The sequence below is a fragment of the Lytechinus pictus genome, chromosome 5 (assembly GCF_037042905.1).
Source record: "Lytechinus pictus isolate F3 Inbred chromosome 5, Lp3.0, whole genome shotgun sequence".
In the NCBI taxonomy this organism is placed as follows: Eukaryota; Metazoa; Echinodermata; class Echinoidea; order Temnopleuroida; family Toxopneustidae; genus Lytechinus; species Lytechinus pictus.
In genome coordinates, this window is record NC_087249.1 from 34,561,599 (window position 1) to 34,581,023 (window position 19,425).

Here is a 19,425-nt window from a genome sequence, read left to right on the forward strand (position 1 = left end):
TGATTTTGAGAAATCAAATGATTTTTTTGAACAAAAATCAGTGTTTCTTTTTCAAAAACCATGCTGTGTTTTCAGGATACGATTATCGTGTATTTTGGTACCCTGTTGCAATTTTTAGCATTTACATGTATGACACTGAGTTGGGAGAAACTTTTCAACAGTATCCACCAATTAATTTTCAATGATACTTACAAATATAATTGATGGTTGCAAATAAAATCCTGAATTCTCCCCCTTTAGTACAATCTCTACAATTACGAAAGACGTAGAAACTTGAAGAATTATGGGTTTACATTCTTTATTTCTTTTTATTTTTCCCAGTTTCAATCAGTTTATTTCCTCTTTTTCTTTTGATTGGTACCTGGTTATAACCAATAATATTGACAAAAAGTGCGGGACTAAAGAACTAAATTAACACCTTGCATTATATACAATCTTCCAAGATAAAGAGCACTGATAAGCACATCCCAATCAAATACTGAGCATAGTTTTATGTTCAAACCTAATCATTGAAACGTTGGCGTACGTCTTAATGAATAAATCATGGATTGACGACCGAGCCAACATACTGTCATAACTCATGAAAACAATTATAAACGAATAGACAGTTGCCTATAAACATGGACAGATGGTGTGTCTTTCTGCTATTGTAAAAACGCGATGAAATAAGGAAGGGGGCATATATTCTGAGACACCGGGTACGGGGGGGGGGGGGGGGGGGGGAAGGGGTCGTGGAAGAAGAGAAAGGTATATCCCATGCCCCATAAATCCATGCGTATTGTTTTACCACGAAGTTGGACGGGACACTAATATGTTGGCTGACTATTGACTTTTCAATTATCTTTTTGTTTCAAAACGAATGAAGCATTTATGGAACTTAAGTGTATATTTTCAGGCTTGCGACTGCGCCAAATTGTAAGCTGGTTATCTGTCAAGTCTATCGAGGCTCATATAGCATGTATAGGGGCCTAACTGTAGAGTTTGACAACGATGGAATAAGATTTGAGATGCGAACTCATGTTCAATCTCGATTAAAACTTTCGTAATTCCTAAAAGGGCTCTTTCATTATACAAGTCAATAGGGTTTAAGCCCTTTCGACATTAAACCAATGTGGTTGAAATGTCATCTTGCAGTTTTGATGGTACATGTCTGAAATGAAAAAACATCTTTTTTGCAGATAAGATCCAATGCTTGACAAAGCGAGATATATAACTGGCGCTATATTTGTTTCATGATAGAAAACACCTTTCTCCCTGGCGGATTGCCTTCTGTGATTATTCTTTTACTTCATTCCATCAAAATAATCACAAATAAACCAAAATGATTGAAATCAAATTGGTATGAAAGGACTATTACTGGAAACACGTGCTTTAATTTCAAGATCATGAAAAAGTTGATATGTTGTTGGTGAAATGATATAACAACCTTCAATGTAAATAAAGCACATGGAGAACATTATAATTTAAAGTAAAATGACGATGTCGTGAAAACAGAATCGACACAAACCTTGAACATGTTGAAGTACTTCCTTTCTTCATTATTCGTTTTTAGTCGTGTGCACCTGTTTTGAATTTAAAATACAAGAAATTGATTATATTATCTGCTATCAGATATATCCCATTATAGCCTTGTGCCTTTGGCAATTATTTTTTATTAGTTTCAGGCTTTATTTGCTACCGCATTTCTACTTTTATCTTATAAGCTATACATTCAAGTATTGTGAGAATCTTTTTTGAATTATGAGACAAAGATTTAGGAAAGAATATCACTGGTGAATGCAAACTTCTTCATCGAAAAGATGACGAATTATATTTCAGGTACAGTTTTCACTACTTTGAGCTTTTAACATGCACTCTTTCTCTCTCCCCTCTTTTTTGTTTTTGTAGCGTCTGATGTGGTTCCTCCTCCACCTCTTCCGGTCGGCAACACCAACGAGTCTCCTGTCGACGTCGGTGCGCTGAACAACACCGCTATTCTGATTGCTGGTATTGTACTGGGCGTCCTCGTTGTCCTCTTCAGCATCGTCTTCGCTGTACATGCCCGATGCAGCCGGAAGTACGATTACAAGCCGGGAATGCCTCACGACGACACCGCAGAGACGCAGCTCCGAGGTATGGGCATGGGGACATCGAGTATCAACTCATCATCGACACACCATAGTCGGCCGTGGGGTGCGGCGCCGATTGGACGCAGCACGACCTCACAATCGGAACAGTCTAATCAGAGCACGAGCAAACGAGGATGGCCGGATGGTGATCGCAGCCAGTTGTATGTCGTACATGACGAGAATGCAAAGTTTTACCGAGAAGCAAGCTTCTCGTCGTCTCATCGCTCTGCCAAAGAGAAGTTACCAAGTATACCTAGCCCCTACCACGAGGCTGAGCTTGAGAAATGGACCAAACGACATGGCCATAAAATCGCAGTACCATACCATGCTGGGGATGTCAGTCGAGGATCTGCTGGTGAACTTTCCACCAGTAAACATAGTGGAAGGACAGATCGTAATACAACACACCTCGCCATGAAATCTCCAGAGGAATTTGCAATGACAGGTATACATGAGAGTAGGACTAGTATGTCCAGTTCAAAGAGAAATAATTTCCAAGAAACGTCGCACAGCACTCCCCAGATGCAGGCAATAGCGAACGTCGAAAATACTGACAATACTTCACCTTACGTGAACAAAGATGGACAGCTTACACCCCTGGGCTTAGCAGTATCAAAATTGAACGATAATGGTATGGCTTTCAGAATACCAGAAGGAGCAGAAAACCCAGATCAAGAGAAAAGAGAATATAAAGAACGTAAACAACATAGAACTCATCGACATAAAGATAGATCAGATTTGAAAAGTCCAAATTCGACGCATAGTGAGGGTAAAAAGCACAGAGGAGTTGTGCATCCGGAAGATGTTTTGCAAGAAGAAGCTACTCCTGTCGATAATGAGCGAAAGCTTCCGGTGGCGCCAAAAATGGCGTTTTATTCGGATGACGAGCCCGATTGGCGGCCGGCTCCGGATCAACCCGCAAAAGAAGAAGACATTCGAGCGGAGACGCTGCCTCGCGAGAAGTCACGAGAGAAATCTAGCCATTCAAAAGGCTCCAGCTCTCGAAAGAACGATCCAAATCATCTACGCAATGGTGCAATGTCCCCACATAGAACTTCAAATGAAGAAGGCATAGGCTCAGGTCATAGCTCAACACTGAGAAGTGACAAATCTGGTTCTTTAGATCGACATGGTCGTCATGATAGGAGCCGAAAACCACCGGTGTCGGCACGGCATGGACATCGATCCAAAAAGCATGGAGAAAAACCGGCGGTCCCACCGCGTCCTGATCCCCACAGATACGCAAATCACGTTACAAACTCGCTCGAAAGCACAAAGCAGGATGCACCCAGTTATAGCTTGCCAAACGATCATCTCCCATCTTTGTCTGACTACAGCGGTCAGATGTCTGTTGAACCGTCACCAGTGCGGTTACCGCGTCCGCTCAACCGCAAACAGAACCACGCGCAGCTCACCCAAGTATTCATTAGCGACGAGAGTCTGATTCGGCCGCAGTCGGGAGCCGAGAGCTCGCGATCAGGTACTTCTCATCGGCAGCTTCCAGAGACTCCTCCATATGGATTTTCTCCTACAAGACAACAGAGACCAAACACCCATCGTCACCAGAGTGATCTCTCCCTCTCCATCTCACAAGATGAGCCCGAGTTTGACTATTACATTCCCACCGTACCCGGCTCATTTTTTGAGAATCCATATCCCATGGGTCCGTCTGAAAGAAAAATCAACAAAATGAGTAAACCAAAGTCCCCATCAGCATCGCTGATCTAGACGGTAAAAAACGGTTCCATACTTCAAAGCAGGGTCGCAGATTGATTTGATTTTAAAGTCACCTCTACGATCTGTAACAGAAAGGTTTGCGATGGAAAGCAAACATGAACTGATCAATTCTGACTGTTTCGTTGTCAGTGTTTCGAACAAAATGCGCGTACTATAATGATTATGATTGACCATTGCCGTTTCTCGTTTACTTGCGAATCTTTATGTCACAGATCCTTGCAATGTGCACCGTTTCTCAAGAAAGATGTCAGCAATAACAAGTAGTCATTCTCTGACAGTGACCATAGTCACATTCAGAGAACTTTGCTCGTCAGCCAATATTCTATACTGTATTTACCCAATGCCGATATCTTTCATTTAATTGTGCCAAGGATAAGGCACATTTTGATACCATTTTGTCTAGCTAATTAAAACGAAGTTATGATTGCCTGATAAGCCAATACCATGATCTGTCATTTCACTCGGCGACAGCTAAAGGTCCTAAGATAAATCCAAGTTGACTTTAAAAAGTTTTCGCGATCATGTTGATGCAGAAACTTAATTATCAATTTAATTTTTATAATTTTTCTCGTATCTGTTTGTTTGTACGAATATAAAAAAAGATTAGTGAGTCAGGGTAACAGATATATTAAGATATTTATTTTCTTTATGGAACGAAGATTAAAAAAAAAAACGTGAAGAAGCGAATTTGTGCTGCTTAATTTATAGCACATGTTGAAAAAGTAGTTTCGTTTAAGATTATTAGGGATCTTACGATTTCCTCTGGAGATTTCATGACGGTAGGTTGGAGAACAACCAGCAACAAAAAAAAAGGACGTCATAAAGACACACAACTACTGTAAATTGATCATTATTTTAATTCCCATGGAATCCTTCATTGCGATTGGCTGCTGAGCCCTGTTATCATGGTAGCTGTCCTCGTACAATATTGTATCTATTTAGGAAACGGGTCCCAGATCACAGAACCCAGCCCACTTGCTGAATTATGTCCTGAAAATCGGGAAGACGGAACGCTGTTACCTTCCCGCATTGGCGGCGGAAGCCAAAAATTTTAGGGGGGACACGTCCCCCCCGCCCCCCTTCCGCCGCCTATGCCTTCCCGCATACCCAAAGGGAGAATTTCATTTGAACTGCGTTCTCCAATTTACCGTCTCTGAACAAAGGTATACAGTTGTAAATGGTAAATCGTTAAGCTTCGCTTGGCATTCTGCAGTGCGTATCAAAAAAAAGTTTACACTTAGAAAAGGCCCTGGGAAAATATACAACATGTGGGTATTTTTTTCACATATAATCTTGGGTTTGGGTCTCATCTATCTAATGAAAGTAAAAGTTTTGACAGAATGTTACACTTGAGTGAGCACTGTCCATTTTTGTAGAGCTCGCATAAATCTGTTTGCGCAGAAATGCTCGTTTTCATGCTGTGTTCATGCTGGAAAGGGCGAAATCAAACTTACCCTGCAAAACATTTCTCATACATTTCCTTTGCACTTTTAGTCGATTGAAATAAAACGGATACATTCAAGCATTTTGTAACAATTTTGCCACCCAAATTGAAATTTCAACACTTGGTAAGCACAACCTTTACCCTTTTATGTGCCAGCTGGATCTGAGGACATAACTGAATCTGAACAAAAGTTTATATCAGACATCTTCTGCATTTTTCACTAAATTTGTATCATTTAAAGTGGGTTTACATTTAATTTTTCATTTGATACTTGTTTCTCCACACTTTTCCCAAGCTTGATAATGATTAATAAAATGAAAATGAAGCCTAACCCATTTCATGTAAATCACAGCTCAGTGTAAAGCAAATATCGCCACGATGGCATCGGTGTGTGGGGGAGTGGGGTGGGGCGCAATGCACTCTTGGAAGTGTTTTGGGCAAGGAAACAACTTTAAAAAGGTAAAATATATCATCAAATCAATTTTACTAGCTAAATTCTACGTGTTCTTCATGATTAAGGTCTACTTTTATTCGCATAACTATTTCCAAGTTCTGCGCAAATCATTTTTCACTAATTTTACAAAAGTAAGTGGTGCTCACTCAAGCGGAAATATTTTTCGACAGTTATATCGTCAGTTGCTTAAATGGATCTGTACCAATGTTAAAATGTGGAAAAATCTTCAGGATATTACAAATATATAATTTTACAGGATTTTTTCTAAGTGTAAACTTTTTTTGATACGCACTGTAGTTTTCCGAACAAGAATTGTGCATTGTGTTTATGAAAAATGTATTGAGCTGAAATATTAATGAATAAAGCGTGTATATAAACTATTTTGTTACAGATTGGTATTGGAGAAATTTCAATCCTAGAATCTTTGTGGATTTTTTATACTTGTAGATCTAAAGTAGATGTTGAGATATTGATTGCTAGTACAAACATGAAAAGAGTACAAGAATGTAAGAAATATGGTGGTTACATGATCATAGTGACGTATTGCGCCATTTGGTAACATTTACCAAAACATTTCTTCATACAACAAACACTGACAAAGGAAAACCCAGTTCAAAAACAACTGCGCAGTGCAAATCCATGACAGTAAGCGATTCTTACAGATCATCAGCACTCGGGGTTTTATTGCACTATTGAGTAAATACCATTTTTTAACTTCTGGAACTTCACGATCCCGACCCCCCCCCCCCCATATGGTCTATGGATCTATTTTTAAAAGTCACCCGGTGTTCACTGTGTGGAGGTATCGTGGTTTAGTTGTACTGACCCTCGCCTTTGAATCAGAAGGTTGTGTGTCCGCTTCCGTCGCGGCATACGTGTCCTCAGGCCCGGGTCTTTAGCCAGGCGTCAACAAACTTTGGCATCCTCTATGAACACTGATTTCCTTGCAAATAGTGAGATAAAGTGTATCAGAAAATTACTTATCTTTTTCTATAGTCGACATGATCAAAAGTTTACATCTGAGTAATTTATGTCTTGAGCTTTATTTGGGTTTTCCGTTACAGGTAAAGGTTTATTTTCTGTATCATGATTAAATAATAATAATATAGGATATTTATATTGCGCACATATCCACCTCCTATATTACCCGGCTAAGCTATGCGTTCACAGCGCACACAGTTTCTTGAGGAATTACTTCCTACCGGTACCCATTTACCTCACCTGGGTTGAGTGCAGCACATTGTGGATCAGTTTCTTGCTGAAGGAAATTACGCCTTGGCTGGGATTCGAACCCATGACCGTCTGTTTCAAAGTCCGGAGACTAATCCTCTGGACCACAACGCTCCACTCCACATTAAAAGATATAAAGTGGGGGAATGTTGTTCGATGATGATTTAAAAATGTCAACCTCAAAGGTTTTATTGCGGAATTGCAGCCGTACACCAACGAAAATAAAATTCAAACACTAGTTACTATGTATCTGCATGTTAGTACGGATTAAAACAAATGACATGACTCATATATGTAATGATTAACGGTCTGCAGTCGTATTTCAGTTGTCATTATCAGTAAAAGGAAGTCACCCCTATATATACCCATGGACCTACTAGTAGGTCCATGATATACCACACCCCATAACCATGATAACCATAAACTTAAATTCAGCTTGAAGAACAATGACAGTCACATTCCTCATATTCGTTACTACAGTGAAGTATCGCGGGATCAAGGATTTCAGGCCAACATATAAAGGATCCTTATAGGAAGAAAGGGTTTCTGAAATGCAGTATATGCGCAGGAGAACATCCATCTTCTTTTCCCCATTTTTTTTACCATGCGACAATTAGGGGGAAATTCTGATATTTTCAGGTGTATACCATGGTGTAAAAATTGAGATATGCCAATTGACAACAGTTGAATAGAAATTATGTTTCTGGCGCAAAATTTTCACTTCTGCTGTTTGTTTTGTAAAATAGATTTTCTAACATTTTTTACCTCAAAGAAAAATAAGCATGAGAAAATAATGGATTTCCCGGAATTGTGTCACTAACTATGCCAATACGTATACGTTTTATAAGCCATATAGACCAATGAAATTATCAGAAAATTTTATTTTATGAGAAATTCACTTTTAGCCGTTAAGTGAACACCCTTTAGACTGTTTATCCTTTCTACACAGTCATGTTATATGAAATATTTAGTTCGTTGTTCACAGTAGTTCCCTGATTTCTTTATACACTGAATATAGTGAATTTTATTTCAAATGTGCATTTTGATTCATGTGAGTGGTAATTTACATTTGCCTTCTTTTTGTAATGTTCTTGTTAATACAGTGGTTGTTTTTAAAACGTTGGAATATTATTGTAAATATTGTCAGATTTTAAAACACCGTATATGTACAGCAAAATGCTTGTAAAAATGCAAGGTCTATGTAAAGCTCGTAAAACGTTATGAAATATGATAGCAAGTGAGATGTATATTATTGAGTTGCTGCCACCGTCGATTTACTTTATTTTATTGTACATCTGTTAAAAGTTTGTATACAGAATGTATTGCGATATGTATTCAAATCGATGATGGTTGCATTGTCAAAACAGAAGAAATATATTTGACATGTTCTCGAGAAATCATCATGGTCTCATTTGTGCATGATTTATGTTATATCTTATATAGTTTGATAGTAAAAATTATGAAAATAATGATGATAATAACAAATATGATACTAAGAACTAAGTTATGGATGATACTAATGCATATAGTTATAATGATAATGATGAAAATGATACTGATAAAATAGTAATGATAAGGATAATAATAGTGATGATAATAGTAATATTAATAACAATTACAAAAAAGAAGAAACAATAATAATTAGAAGAAAAATAGTAAGAATGAGATTGATAGCAATGATAATAACAATAATGGTCATGATGATGATAGTATAATAACAATATTGAAAAAAAAATGATGGTACCTGAGGTAGAGAAGATGTCCGTAATGGTGGTGATAATGATGGTGATGGTGAGGGTTGTTATGGTATTGGTGGTGGTTGAGGAGACGACGATGATGATGTGGAACATGGTAGTGGTGGTCTTGATGATGATGGTGATGTAATGATGAAGATGATGAATAATGATGTTGTTTGGTGGTACTGCTGCCCAGACTCGAGAGCTTTCTTCTGAAAAGTTGTTGGATCTGACAACTTTCATTGATTTTGATTGGCTGAGAAGCGCGGTTCATATGGTTACTGTCGGATAAAACCATAGAATTGTATACTAATATCTTGATGAAATATATTTTGTCGGATAAAACGCATTCATTAAACGCGTCATGGGGATGAGACTAACCTTTGCTGAAGATACCTGTCATAAGACCTGTGACAACAAGCAAGGTGTCAGCAATTTTTGTTCCTTTTCTCTCAGAGTGCCATGATTTCACCAGGGGCAACGTGATGCAGGGGTGACTAATTCTATGATTCTCTTTTGAAATATGAAATAGGATTAAACCATGATAAAGATATAAAACACAAACTTCACAAAACTTAGGAAACTTAAACAAAATTGCTACAACACAAAAATAATATATGTTTAGAAAAGCTGACCAAACGAATCAAAATTGATCTGGTCGACAAGAAATACATAAAAATTGTATCATCCAGTGGCGGAAATCAGGTCGGAGCTGCAGGCGCGGTTCTGTACTAAGATTCTTTGTGGGACTTCTGGGGGCTTGAAAAAAATGACATTGGTTGATTCAATACAATGAATGAAAGTGGCCTATCGTGGGAAAAATACACTCTAAAAATGAATGGCTAATTTAGCACATAAGGAGCTTGACATGTACGGTGACTGTGCTTCAGAGTGCGGATTTTCTAGTTCAAATTTAAAGTAGAAAATCAATACTCTGAAGTGCAATCACCAGACAAACTCCTTAAGTGTTAAATTAGCACATCTGTAGGTGAGGACATTATTATAGTAAAAAAAATTAAGAAATCAGCTCGCGCTTCGCTCTGGCATTAGGCCGATGAGATACGTATCCTTTTCATGAATTCCTAGAAGTAGTCCTTAAAATTTACCCCTTCAGGTAACTTTATCAAATATTTTAGCTCACACATCGTGCTTGCATTAATTGCTTAATTAGAGCATCGTGGGCTTACTTCTACCTAAATTGTCCCGATTACAGGTCGAAATGTCAATAATTTTTAGCTGGCGCTTCGCACTGGCATTAATTGCTTAAATATGCATTATCCTAATGAATAAAAATAGTGCTTAGAATATACAGTCATAAGATCTTAATATAACCAAAAAGAGCTCGCGCTTCGCCCTCGTAATAGGTCGATTTATTTAATGAGATACCTATCCTCTCTAGAATTCCTAAAAATTGTTTATTTGACTGTTCTTTTTTCAGGTCTGAATATCAATAATTTCAGCCCGCGCTCCGCGTTCGCATTCATTGTTTGGTTAGATACAAATCATGTTTATGCAAGGCCCTGCAAACGATTTTTTTTAACAGGGGGTGCTGGTTTAAATTTGACAAGCAAAAATATAAAAAAAGAAAAGGATTTCAATACGAAATGTAAGTCATTCTGGTAACATTCCCGCCATCTATCATACCTACCAGATATTTTCAGGGGATGCTGCCTATGAAGAACAATACACGCAGCACACCCAGGTAAATCTTTCATGCGGGGGGGGGGGGGCAGTTTTAGCACTTGCTCCGGGCGCAGTTTGTCCTAGATATGCTACTGGTGATGAGCCAAAAATTTCAAGGGGTCCAGATATGATGGCGTATATAAAGGTGAAATTTTTCAAAAGTTGTGGGCGAGCAAAGTTAGCCAGCAAAAATGTCAACATTTTTATTACAAAAATCAAATTTGTGATAAATTTGAACATAACATTCAGAAAATGATATCATATTTCACCCTTCTCTCTTTCCTTTCCTTTTTTCTTGGTCGTGATTTTTTTAGGGGGGGCAAGCGCAACCAACCAACCAATAAATAAATAAATAGATAAATAAATAAATAATAAATCGATCTACCGACCGATCAATCCAATCAATCAACCGACCAACCAACCAACAAACCGACCGACCAAACAAACAACCAACCAGCCGACCAACCAACCAACCTAAGAACCAACCAACTAATCGATGTAAGTTTAGAAAAGAAAAGCCTAACTTTCATTCCCTTCTTTAAAACGTGGTCTTCAATTGCCTCTTTTCATGTGACTATGAAAAAAAATACAATTCAACATGCATTTAAGGCACTTATGTTTGCTTGGCGGGTCGGGTGTGGGCGCCATTTTTCGAAAAGTACATAGGGGAGCCAAAATAAGGTCGGGGCCCCCGGTGTGCAAAATCCTGGATACGCGCTTGCAAAGCCCAACCAAGGTTTTTTTTTTGGAAAATTGGTGAATCAAGACAGCGGTTTCATCCTGGAATCTGGACAACGACATATTTGCAATTTTGTGTCAGCTCCGAAACTTAGGATAAAACTGCATGCTTTTCTGATTCACAAATATTCGACAAAGACCCCACATCTTTTTGTCATTTGACGGGCCTTTTCAATATATTTACTGTGTTCTTGAACCCGTCCCCATTGCAATTGCGAGAACTCCAACAAATAGAACTGAAATTAATAGAATATAAGTGTAAGTAGCGATTTATAGGAACAATTGGTTTGGTTTGGTGTGGTTTCTGGTTTTATTCATCGTATGGAACACTGGCGTAAATCCCGGGGGGGGGGGATGGGGGGATATATCCCCCCACTTTTCGAGGAGGGGGGATGGCCTGTACAAACATCCCCCCACTTTTTACGAAAGAAATGAAAAAAAAATCACAAGAGATAATTGTTTTATTGGTGAAAATTCTTCCTAAAATACCGCTTAACAAATAAAACAATATTATTGAATCATAAAATGCAAATAAAGAGCCATTTCCAAACGAAATACTTATGTCCTTATTATAACATTGAAGAGAAACCACTGTTTCTTCCAATTCATCAATGTTGGGGTCTTTGGGAAGGGATTAAGATGGAATGTCAAAAAAATTTGAATGTAATCTCTAATAAAACCATTAAACCATCATGGGGTAAAAAAGACAATAATATTGGAGGGGTATTTGCCATATGGACATACAGTGGCGTAACTACGGGGGGCATGGGGGCACATCCCCCCCCCCCCCATCGGCTGACAAAAAAAACGGGGAAAGGGGGAAAAGGAGAAAAAGGGAGAAAGGAAGAAAAACGTAGTGGGAAAGAAGAAAATATTATTCATTATAATGTTATATTATATTATAATTATGTTATGTTACATTACAACTTTATGAAACATAATTTGCTCAGGGCCTACGTCTTTTTTTATTGTTCCTGGTGCTCGCATTGTCTGTTTAACGAGATATACAATCCTGTTGTACTAAAACATCCCGTTTTCAAGTCAATATAAACCAAATATATTTCCTAGCACTTGAGTTATCATTGTTTTATGTAGTGACATATGCTTCTTTTTCATGACTCAAAAATGATTGCCCCATGTTAAGGTCTTCTTATATATGAAACATTTCCTGTCCGTGATTACGTTCGCATTAGTGGATTGGTGAGATATGTCTGCTCTTCATGAATTCCTAAAATCAGTCCTTAAAATGTCCCTTCTTCTGATCTGAATATAAAAAATTTTCAGCTCGCGCTTCGCGCTCGCATCATTTGGTTAATGAAATACGTATGGTCCTAGTTAATTCCTACAAAGAAACCTTAGAATGCCCCACTTCAGGTCTGAATTATCTAAGTTTTCAGCTCGCGCTTCGCGCTCGCATTGTTTAGCGAGACAGGTACCTATCATGATTACACAAATTTGATTATATTGTCTCTTTTTAGGTGTGAATATAAAAAAAATTCAGCTCGCGCTTCGCGCTCGCATTATTTGATCAGTGAGATACATATCCGTTTAATGACATTGTCCTTAAAATGTCTCTATTAGGTCAGTATAACTGTCACGAGCGAAACTGCTCTAATTAACTTATTAATCTACAGGCTACTTAACCACCCTGAATAAAAGACCAAAGGATATTCAAGATATAAATGAAGTGATCAATTTAATGTCACAAAATATAATTAAGCCATTAACATTGAATCGTTGAGAACATAAGTATATTGGCAAATGGATATTCAATAAATCTTTGCATATAAAAATCATAAAATGCCATATATGCATAAGAGGAATATACTCATTATTGATTGTTTATGGGAAGAGATCGATCTGAAAATAGGCCTTTAAATTATGTTACCGAAAGTCTTAATCGGGTAAAGTGGAGTTCGAAAAACAGAAGAGATCGACAAACCACGGCGACTACGAAGAGGCGACGATTACGACGAAGAACATGTCGATGATCGACGACAACGAAGAACAATTATGGGACGATGAAAACGCGACGCACATCATCAGCGAAGACACGTGTCCTTGAAGAACGAAGAACCATAGTTGAGTTGAAGCTCTATAACTAGGAAGAATTATGGTCGAGTCCGACGACAGAAGCTTCGGCTGACTGAAGTGAGTCATTCCCCTCTGTGACTCATGACCTTGACATAGCGGGTATAGGTGCTACCCTGACCTACGTACGTTGACTCTACATTAACCCTGGGTTGACCCTAGGTTGACAGCCGCAATTCGGCATGAGTAGAAAGGAACCTGCCCGCACTGTGGCACACGCCCTTTTCCTTGGTTAGGAAACACCCCAAAACGGACCTTCCTCTCCAAAATCAGAAGTCAGAGTGAGCTGGCTTGGCTTTTCTTGCCAGCACACCGAACAGAAATATGTAACACAAAGAGTCTGTCATCCTACACACCTGTTAACCTATAGTCTACTTATTATGACAACCCAGCCTGTTGAAATACCAGGCAACCTATCATGCCTATAGTTCAGTTACTAAGGTATGCAGTCCACATCTGTACATGGAGTTTAACAAAAGAGTTTAACAAAACATGGACTTTAACAAAAGGGTTATCTAACTTTGAATAAGATCCTACAATTACTCCCCAATTTAAAGAAAATGCTCTGATTTTCTTCCAGAAATGAGTTTAATCTTATTCAATGTGTAAAAATATATGATTCGCAGGATAAATGTGAAATATTAATATGCTCACTATATAGCACAGTAATTTACTACCTTGGTTTAGGTGTATAAAGAATCGACTTAAATGTTTTCCAAATTTAAATCAAATTAAATCAGTTTTATTTTGCAATACAATTTTCAATCTTTTAAATTGCATGCATTTCAATTTTCGGTGCCTTTTTTCTTACAACCTACTGAGAAAGTCTGCTCCTACGTTCTCGGAGCCGCGAATTGCCTCAATGCGGTAGCGAAATGGCTGGAGGGAAAGGGCCCACCTCATTACCCTACTGTTGATACATTTTGCTCGATTGAGGTATAGAAGTGGTTTGTGGTCTGTTTCAAGGACAAAGTCTGTACCTTCAAGGTAAACACGGAATTTACTTATTCCCCATACCAATCCGAGACATTCACGCTCAATAGTCGAGAAGGCTTGTTCACGCGGAAGAAGCTTGCGACTTGCATAAGCAACAGGCTGTTTCTCTCCATCATGCTCCTGAAGGAGTACAGCACCAAGTCCAGTAGAAGATGCATCTGTTCTTAAAATGAACTTCTTCTGAACATCAGGCAGACAAAGGATGGGGCTCTGTGTGAGACTTTCCTTCAAAACTTTGAAGGCGGCCTCTTCTTCAGCAGTCCATTTCAACTGGTTAGGCTCCCGGTTCCTTGTCTTGTCTGTCAGACGTGATGCTTTCGACGCAAAATTGGGGATAAAGCGCCGGTAATAGCTGGCTAATCCGATGAATGCACGAAGCTGCTTCTTAGTTTCAGGCTTCTTAGCATCACGGATCTTCTCTACCTTATCCAACATGGGTTGGATCTTACCTGCTTGGACAATATGCCCTAAGAATTCTACCTTTGTGCAACCGAGTTGGCACTTGCTGGGTCGAGCAGTGAGCCCTGCTGCTCGCAATCTTCCCAAAAGCTCATACAAGGTAGATATGTGTTCTGACCAAGTCGAAGTATGAATGAGAATGTCATCCAGATAATTAGTGACGTGTTTCATGTCTGCCAACAAAGACCTCATGACCCTGCTAAAAGTGGCAGGTGCATTGACCAAACCAAACGGCATGACACGAAACTGGAACAATCCACTTGGACTCTGAAAAGCTGTCTTTGCTTTGGCATCTTCTGACAAAGGGATTTGCCAGTAGCCTTTGCTTAAGTCCACCTTAGAAAAGTAACAAGATCCAGAAAGACTAGCGAAGATTTCATCTGCACTTGGCAAAGGTTCTGCATCAAATATTGTGATGCGATTCAGTCTACGGAAATCTATACAGAAACGATTGCTGCCATCTGATTTCTTTACTATGACTATTGGGGACGAATAAGGTGAATTTGACTTCTCTATCACTCCCATTTTGACCATCTTCTCTGTCTCATCCTGTATCACAGAACGAAGTGCATGTGGGACGGGATATGGTCTTTGTCGAATGGGATCAGCAGAAGTCAAACGAATAGAATGACTGCCTAAAAGTGTTTTACCTGGCACATCAGTCATCACATCCGGAAAATCCTCAAGTAGAGAACTAACTTCGTGTCTCTGTTGAGTCGACAAATCAGAACCAAGTTCAACATCATCAATGGTTTCCTGTGCTTCTAACACTGGGATACCTATCCTTATACTACTTGGAATAGAGGGAGTCTCTTGACTATTATCCTCATACCCATCTATAACTGAAGCTCCAACAACTACCTCTAAAGCCCCAGCAGAAGTGGTATCTTCCTCAGACTTGTCAACAGACGAAGGAACATCAGGCTTTTCTGCCCGGTCAATGCATCTCTTTAAGAGATTAGCATGAAAGGTTTTCACTTTTCCGTTCATGTCGAGACGATAATCAAGATCACTCAATTTATGGACTACCTTGAAAGGACCCTTCCATTGTAACAGCAATTTGTTGTGATCTGATGGAAGGAGAAGCAGAACCTTATCTCCGGCAACAAACTTCCTAACCCTACTCTTGGCATTATAGTATCTCATATTTCGCGAGGTTGACTTACTTAACTCTTCCTGTGCTACTTCCATGGTACTCTCAAGCCTATCCTTAAGATCAACAATGTACTGATATGTAGTCTTCAATTCAGAATCATTAGCCTGACCACTCCAAAGTTCCTTAAGTATCTCAAGAGGACCTCGAACCTGTCTGCCATACAAGAGTTCGAAAGGCGAGAAGCCAAGTGAAGCCTGAGGGGCTGCTCTGTACGCAAATAGAACAGGTGCCAAGTACCGGTCCCAATCACTTGGACGGTCTGCACATACTCTCTTCAAGATCTGCTTAAGTGTTTGATTAAACCTCTCAACTAACCCGTTACAAGCGGGGTGGTAGGGTGTGGTTGTTAACTGTCGAATCGACAATAACCTCCCTACTTCTCGCATCATCTCCGAGGTAAATTGGGTACCACGATCCGATAGAATCTCTTGGGGAACCCCAACTCTACAAAAGACCTCTACCATAGCTTCAGCTACTGTACTAGTCTCAATGTTTGCCAACGCAACCGCCTCAGGATAGCGGGTTGCATAGTCTACTATTGTGAGAATATACATGTTCTTTCTAGCAGTTACTGGTTTAATTGGGCCTACCAAATCGACAGCTACTCTAAGAAAAGGAACATCTATCACAGGCATCTTGCCTAGAGGGACCTTAGGAATTCTGCCCTTGGGGACTGTTCGCTGACAGATATCGCAAGACCTACAATACCGAGTAATATCTGCTTGGACACCAGGCCAATAGAAATTAGCCAAGACCTTATCAGTTACTTTCTTTACACCTTGGTGACCCCCCATTATACTCTCATGAGCTAACTTCAACACAGCTTGCCTATAAGGTTTGGGAACAACTAACTGCCTAACTTCATTACCACTAAGCACAGACTTTGGTTGAAAAACCCTGTGTAACAATCCACCATCAAAGACAAAATATGAACTATGTCCTGAAATTTCACTATCTTCACGATCTTTACTATTCAAACTAGCATACTCCATCGCTTTCTTTAGCGTTGGGTCAGCCATCTGAGCCTCTTTGATATCTTCTGAAGAAACATCAGGTATGGCTGACGGAACCTTCAAAGTCGGCCGTGGCCGCTGAGCTTCACGAACTTGAGCTCGAGTCTGAACTGCCATGTTCACATTGTCATGCGACTTGCATGGTTGACCAGGTTTCCAATTTGGAATTGGATCCTTCGCTGGTCTCACATTGTCAATTTCACCAAGAACTACGTCAAATACAGGCGTCTCTACGCACAAAGCTTCTACCTTGCCAACAAACCAAGGAGAATCAATGTTGACCCTAGCTATTGGGAACTTCCTAATTGTTTGGTCAATTAAGACACACCACTTAGACTGACCAGTAAACTGTTCTGGCAATACCAGTGACTTCTTCACGATTACACCTGAACAACCTGTATCCCTAAGGACACTCACATCATGTGATTCAAGTTTTCCATTCCTAACTGGAAGCTTATCATGCCAACGACGCTTACAAGTAGCACACATACTAGTGACTTCCCTATGCTTTTCTATCTCTAGAATTTCTTTAGAAGGAGATTGAATATACTCAGCAGAAGACACTAAGAACTCTCCTAACTCTACACTATCAGTGATCTGAGTTTCCTGAGACCCAGAAGAACTACAAGTGGGACAACTGCCTGATGTCTGTTTCCCTACTAAATCTTGAGTTTCTCTTAACTGATTCTTTTGGTTCCTACGCTTACCTATTGGTGGCTTCTGAGAACTAACTAAACTCGCGCCTTGGAGTCTAACATTACAATCTTGCGCAAAATGACCCATTTTGTTACAAACAAAGCATGGACCCTTCCTACGATGGCCTGATTGTTCACCCTTAACCTTGTTCTCAGCAATTGGCGCATTGGATACCGCAGTACTACCCTTAGGTTTACTCTTATGGTTCAAGGGGGAGTTCTTTTTAGGTACTCCATAGTGACCCCCATGTGCCTCAACAAATGTATCTGCCAGACCTGCCATTTCATCTGCAGATTTTGGTTTTCTTTCTTTTAGAAATAATGCTAGTGCTTGACCTCCTTTTTCTAAGACTTGCTGCATTAGAAGTAATTGTACAATACCATCATATGAGTGCTGAGCTTCAGACAATTCTATCCACTTATCTAAATAATGGGACAACCTCACAACAAACTGACTAGGAGTCTCTCCTACCTCGGGATTAGAAAATCTGAACTTCTTACGGAAATCATCTGCCGTGAGTTCAAATCTCTTCAACAAAGCATCCTTCAGTGTTGCATAATCTTTTGACTGATCAGCTGATAACCTTGAGTATACATCTAACGACTTACCACGAAGTAAAGCACTAAGACTTATGGCCCAGCTAGTCTGTGGCCAACCCTGATTTTCAGCATAGCGTTCAAATCTATTAAGATATGCATCCATACTATCCTTTCCTTCCGTGAAAGGAGGGAGTTTAGGGAAAGGGGCCAAAGAACGACGGTCACCGTCACTACTTCCTACTTAAGAACTACTCTGGATACGAGCTAATTCAAGTTTCTTATCTAATAACATTCCCTCTTGTTTTTGTAACTCGATCTGTTGTTGCCTATCTTCCCTAGCTGCATGTCGCTCATCTCGAGCTAATTTTTCTCTCTGTTCAACAAATGACAAAAGGTCTTGACCTGTAAAGCCTAACTCTCTCCCTAACTCAAACAAATTTGAATCCATGGTTGATCCTAAACTGTTAGAAATATATATGTTAGGTTAACAGACTCTTTGTTTAGAATTTGCTTTCTCTTACCAATATCCCAATGTCACTTGCTTGTGCCAGAAGCTTGCAACCACAGTGCGAGAGTTCCCGTCTCCTCGAACCGTCACAAATGTCACTGATCTGAAATACCTAATCAGAAGGACAAAACCAATAAACACATCTCATGAACATACATGTTACACTCGCAAATTTCAACATCAATAAAATTTATAGGAATATGACAGTTAACTATTTCCCTTCAACATGAATAATCCTTGACTTTAACTAGGAATTTTACAGCTAAGTACCTCCCGGACAAGCCCCCAAATGTCACGAGCGAAACTGCTCTAATTAACTTATTAATCTACAGGCTACTTAACCACCCTGAATAAAAGACCAAAGGATATTCAAGATATAAATGAAGTGATCAATTTAATGTCACAAAATATAATTAAGCCATTAACATTGAATCGTTGAGAACATAAGTATATTGGCAAATGGATATTCAATAAATCTTTGCATATAAAAATCATAAAATGCCATATATGCATAAGAGGAATATACTCATTATTGATTGTTTATGGGAAGAGATCGATCTGAAAATAGGCCTTTAAATTATGTTACCGAAAGTCTTAATCGGGTAAAGTGGAGTTCGAAAAACAGAAGAGATCGACAAACCACGGCGACTACGAAGAGGCGACGATTACGACGAAGAACATGTCGATGATCGACGACAACGAAGAACAATTATGGGACGATGAAAACGCGACGCACATCATCAGCGAAGACACGTGTCCTTGAAGAACGAAGAACCATAGTTGAGTTGAAGCTCTATAACTAGGAAGAATTATGGTCGAGTCCGACGACAGAAGCTT

General features: G+C 39.3%; 2 protein-coding genes across 5 annotated transcripts in view; one reads left to right on the plus strand and one right to left on the minus strand.

Moving 5' to 3' along the window:
• LOC129262041 (uncharacterized) overlaps positions 1-8,370 on the plus strand; it is a 32,635-nt gene extending 24,265 nt beyond the window's left edge. For all 4 annotated transcript variants that reach the window (XM_064100312.1, XM_064100310.1, XM_064100314.1 and 1 more), the window contains one exon: positions 1,888-8,370. In XM_064100312.1, the coding sequence (XP_063956382.1) occupies positions 1,888-3,836 (1,949 nt within the window). In that variant the 3' untranslated portion in view covers positions 3,837-8,370. The remainder of the gene's footprint in view (positions 1-1,887) is intronic.
• Positions 8,371-14,028: 5,658 nt separating this feature from the next.
• Positions 14,029-18,243, minus strand: LOC135154168 (uncharacterized). The gene has a single exon (XM_064099473.1). The coding sequence runs from the start codon at positions 18,241-18,243 to the stop codon at positions 14,029-14,031; it is 4,215 nt and encodes a 1,404-aa protein (XP_063955543.1).
• Positions 18,244-19,425: the final 1,182 nt, after the last annotated feature.

Excerpts from the sequence above, each read along its gene's own strand:
- LOC135154168 (XM_064099473.1), bottom strand. The coding sequence starts at position 18,243 with ATGGATGCATATCTTAATAGATTTGAACGCTATGCTGAAAATCAGGGT.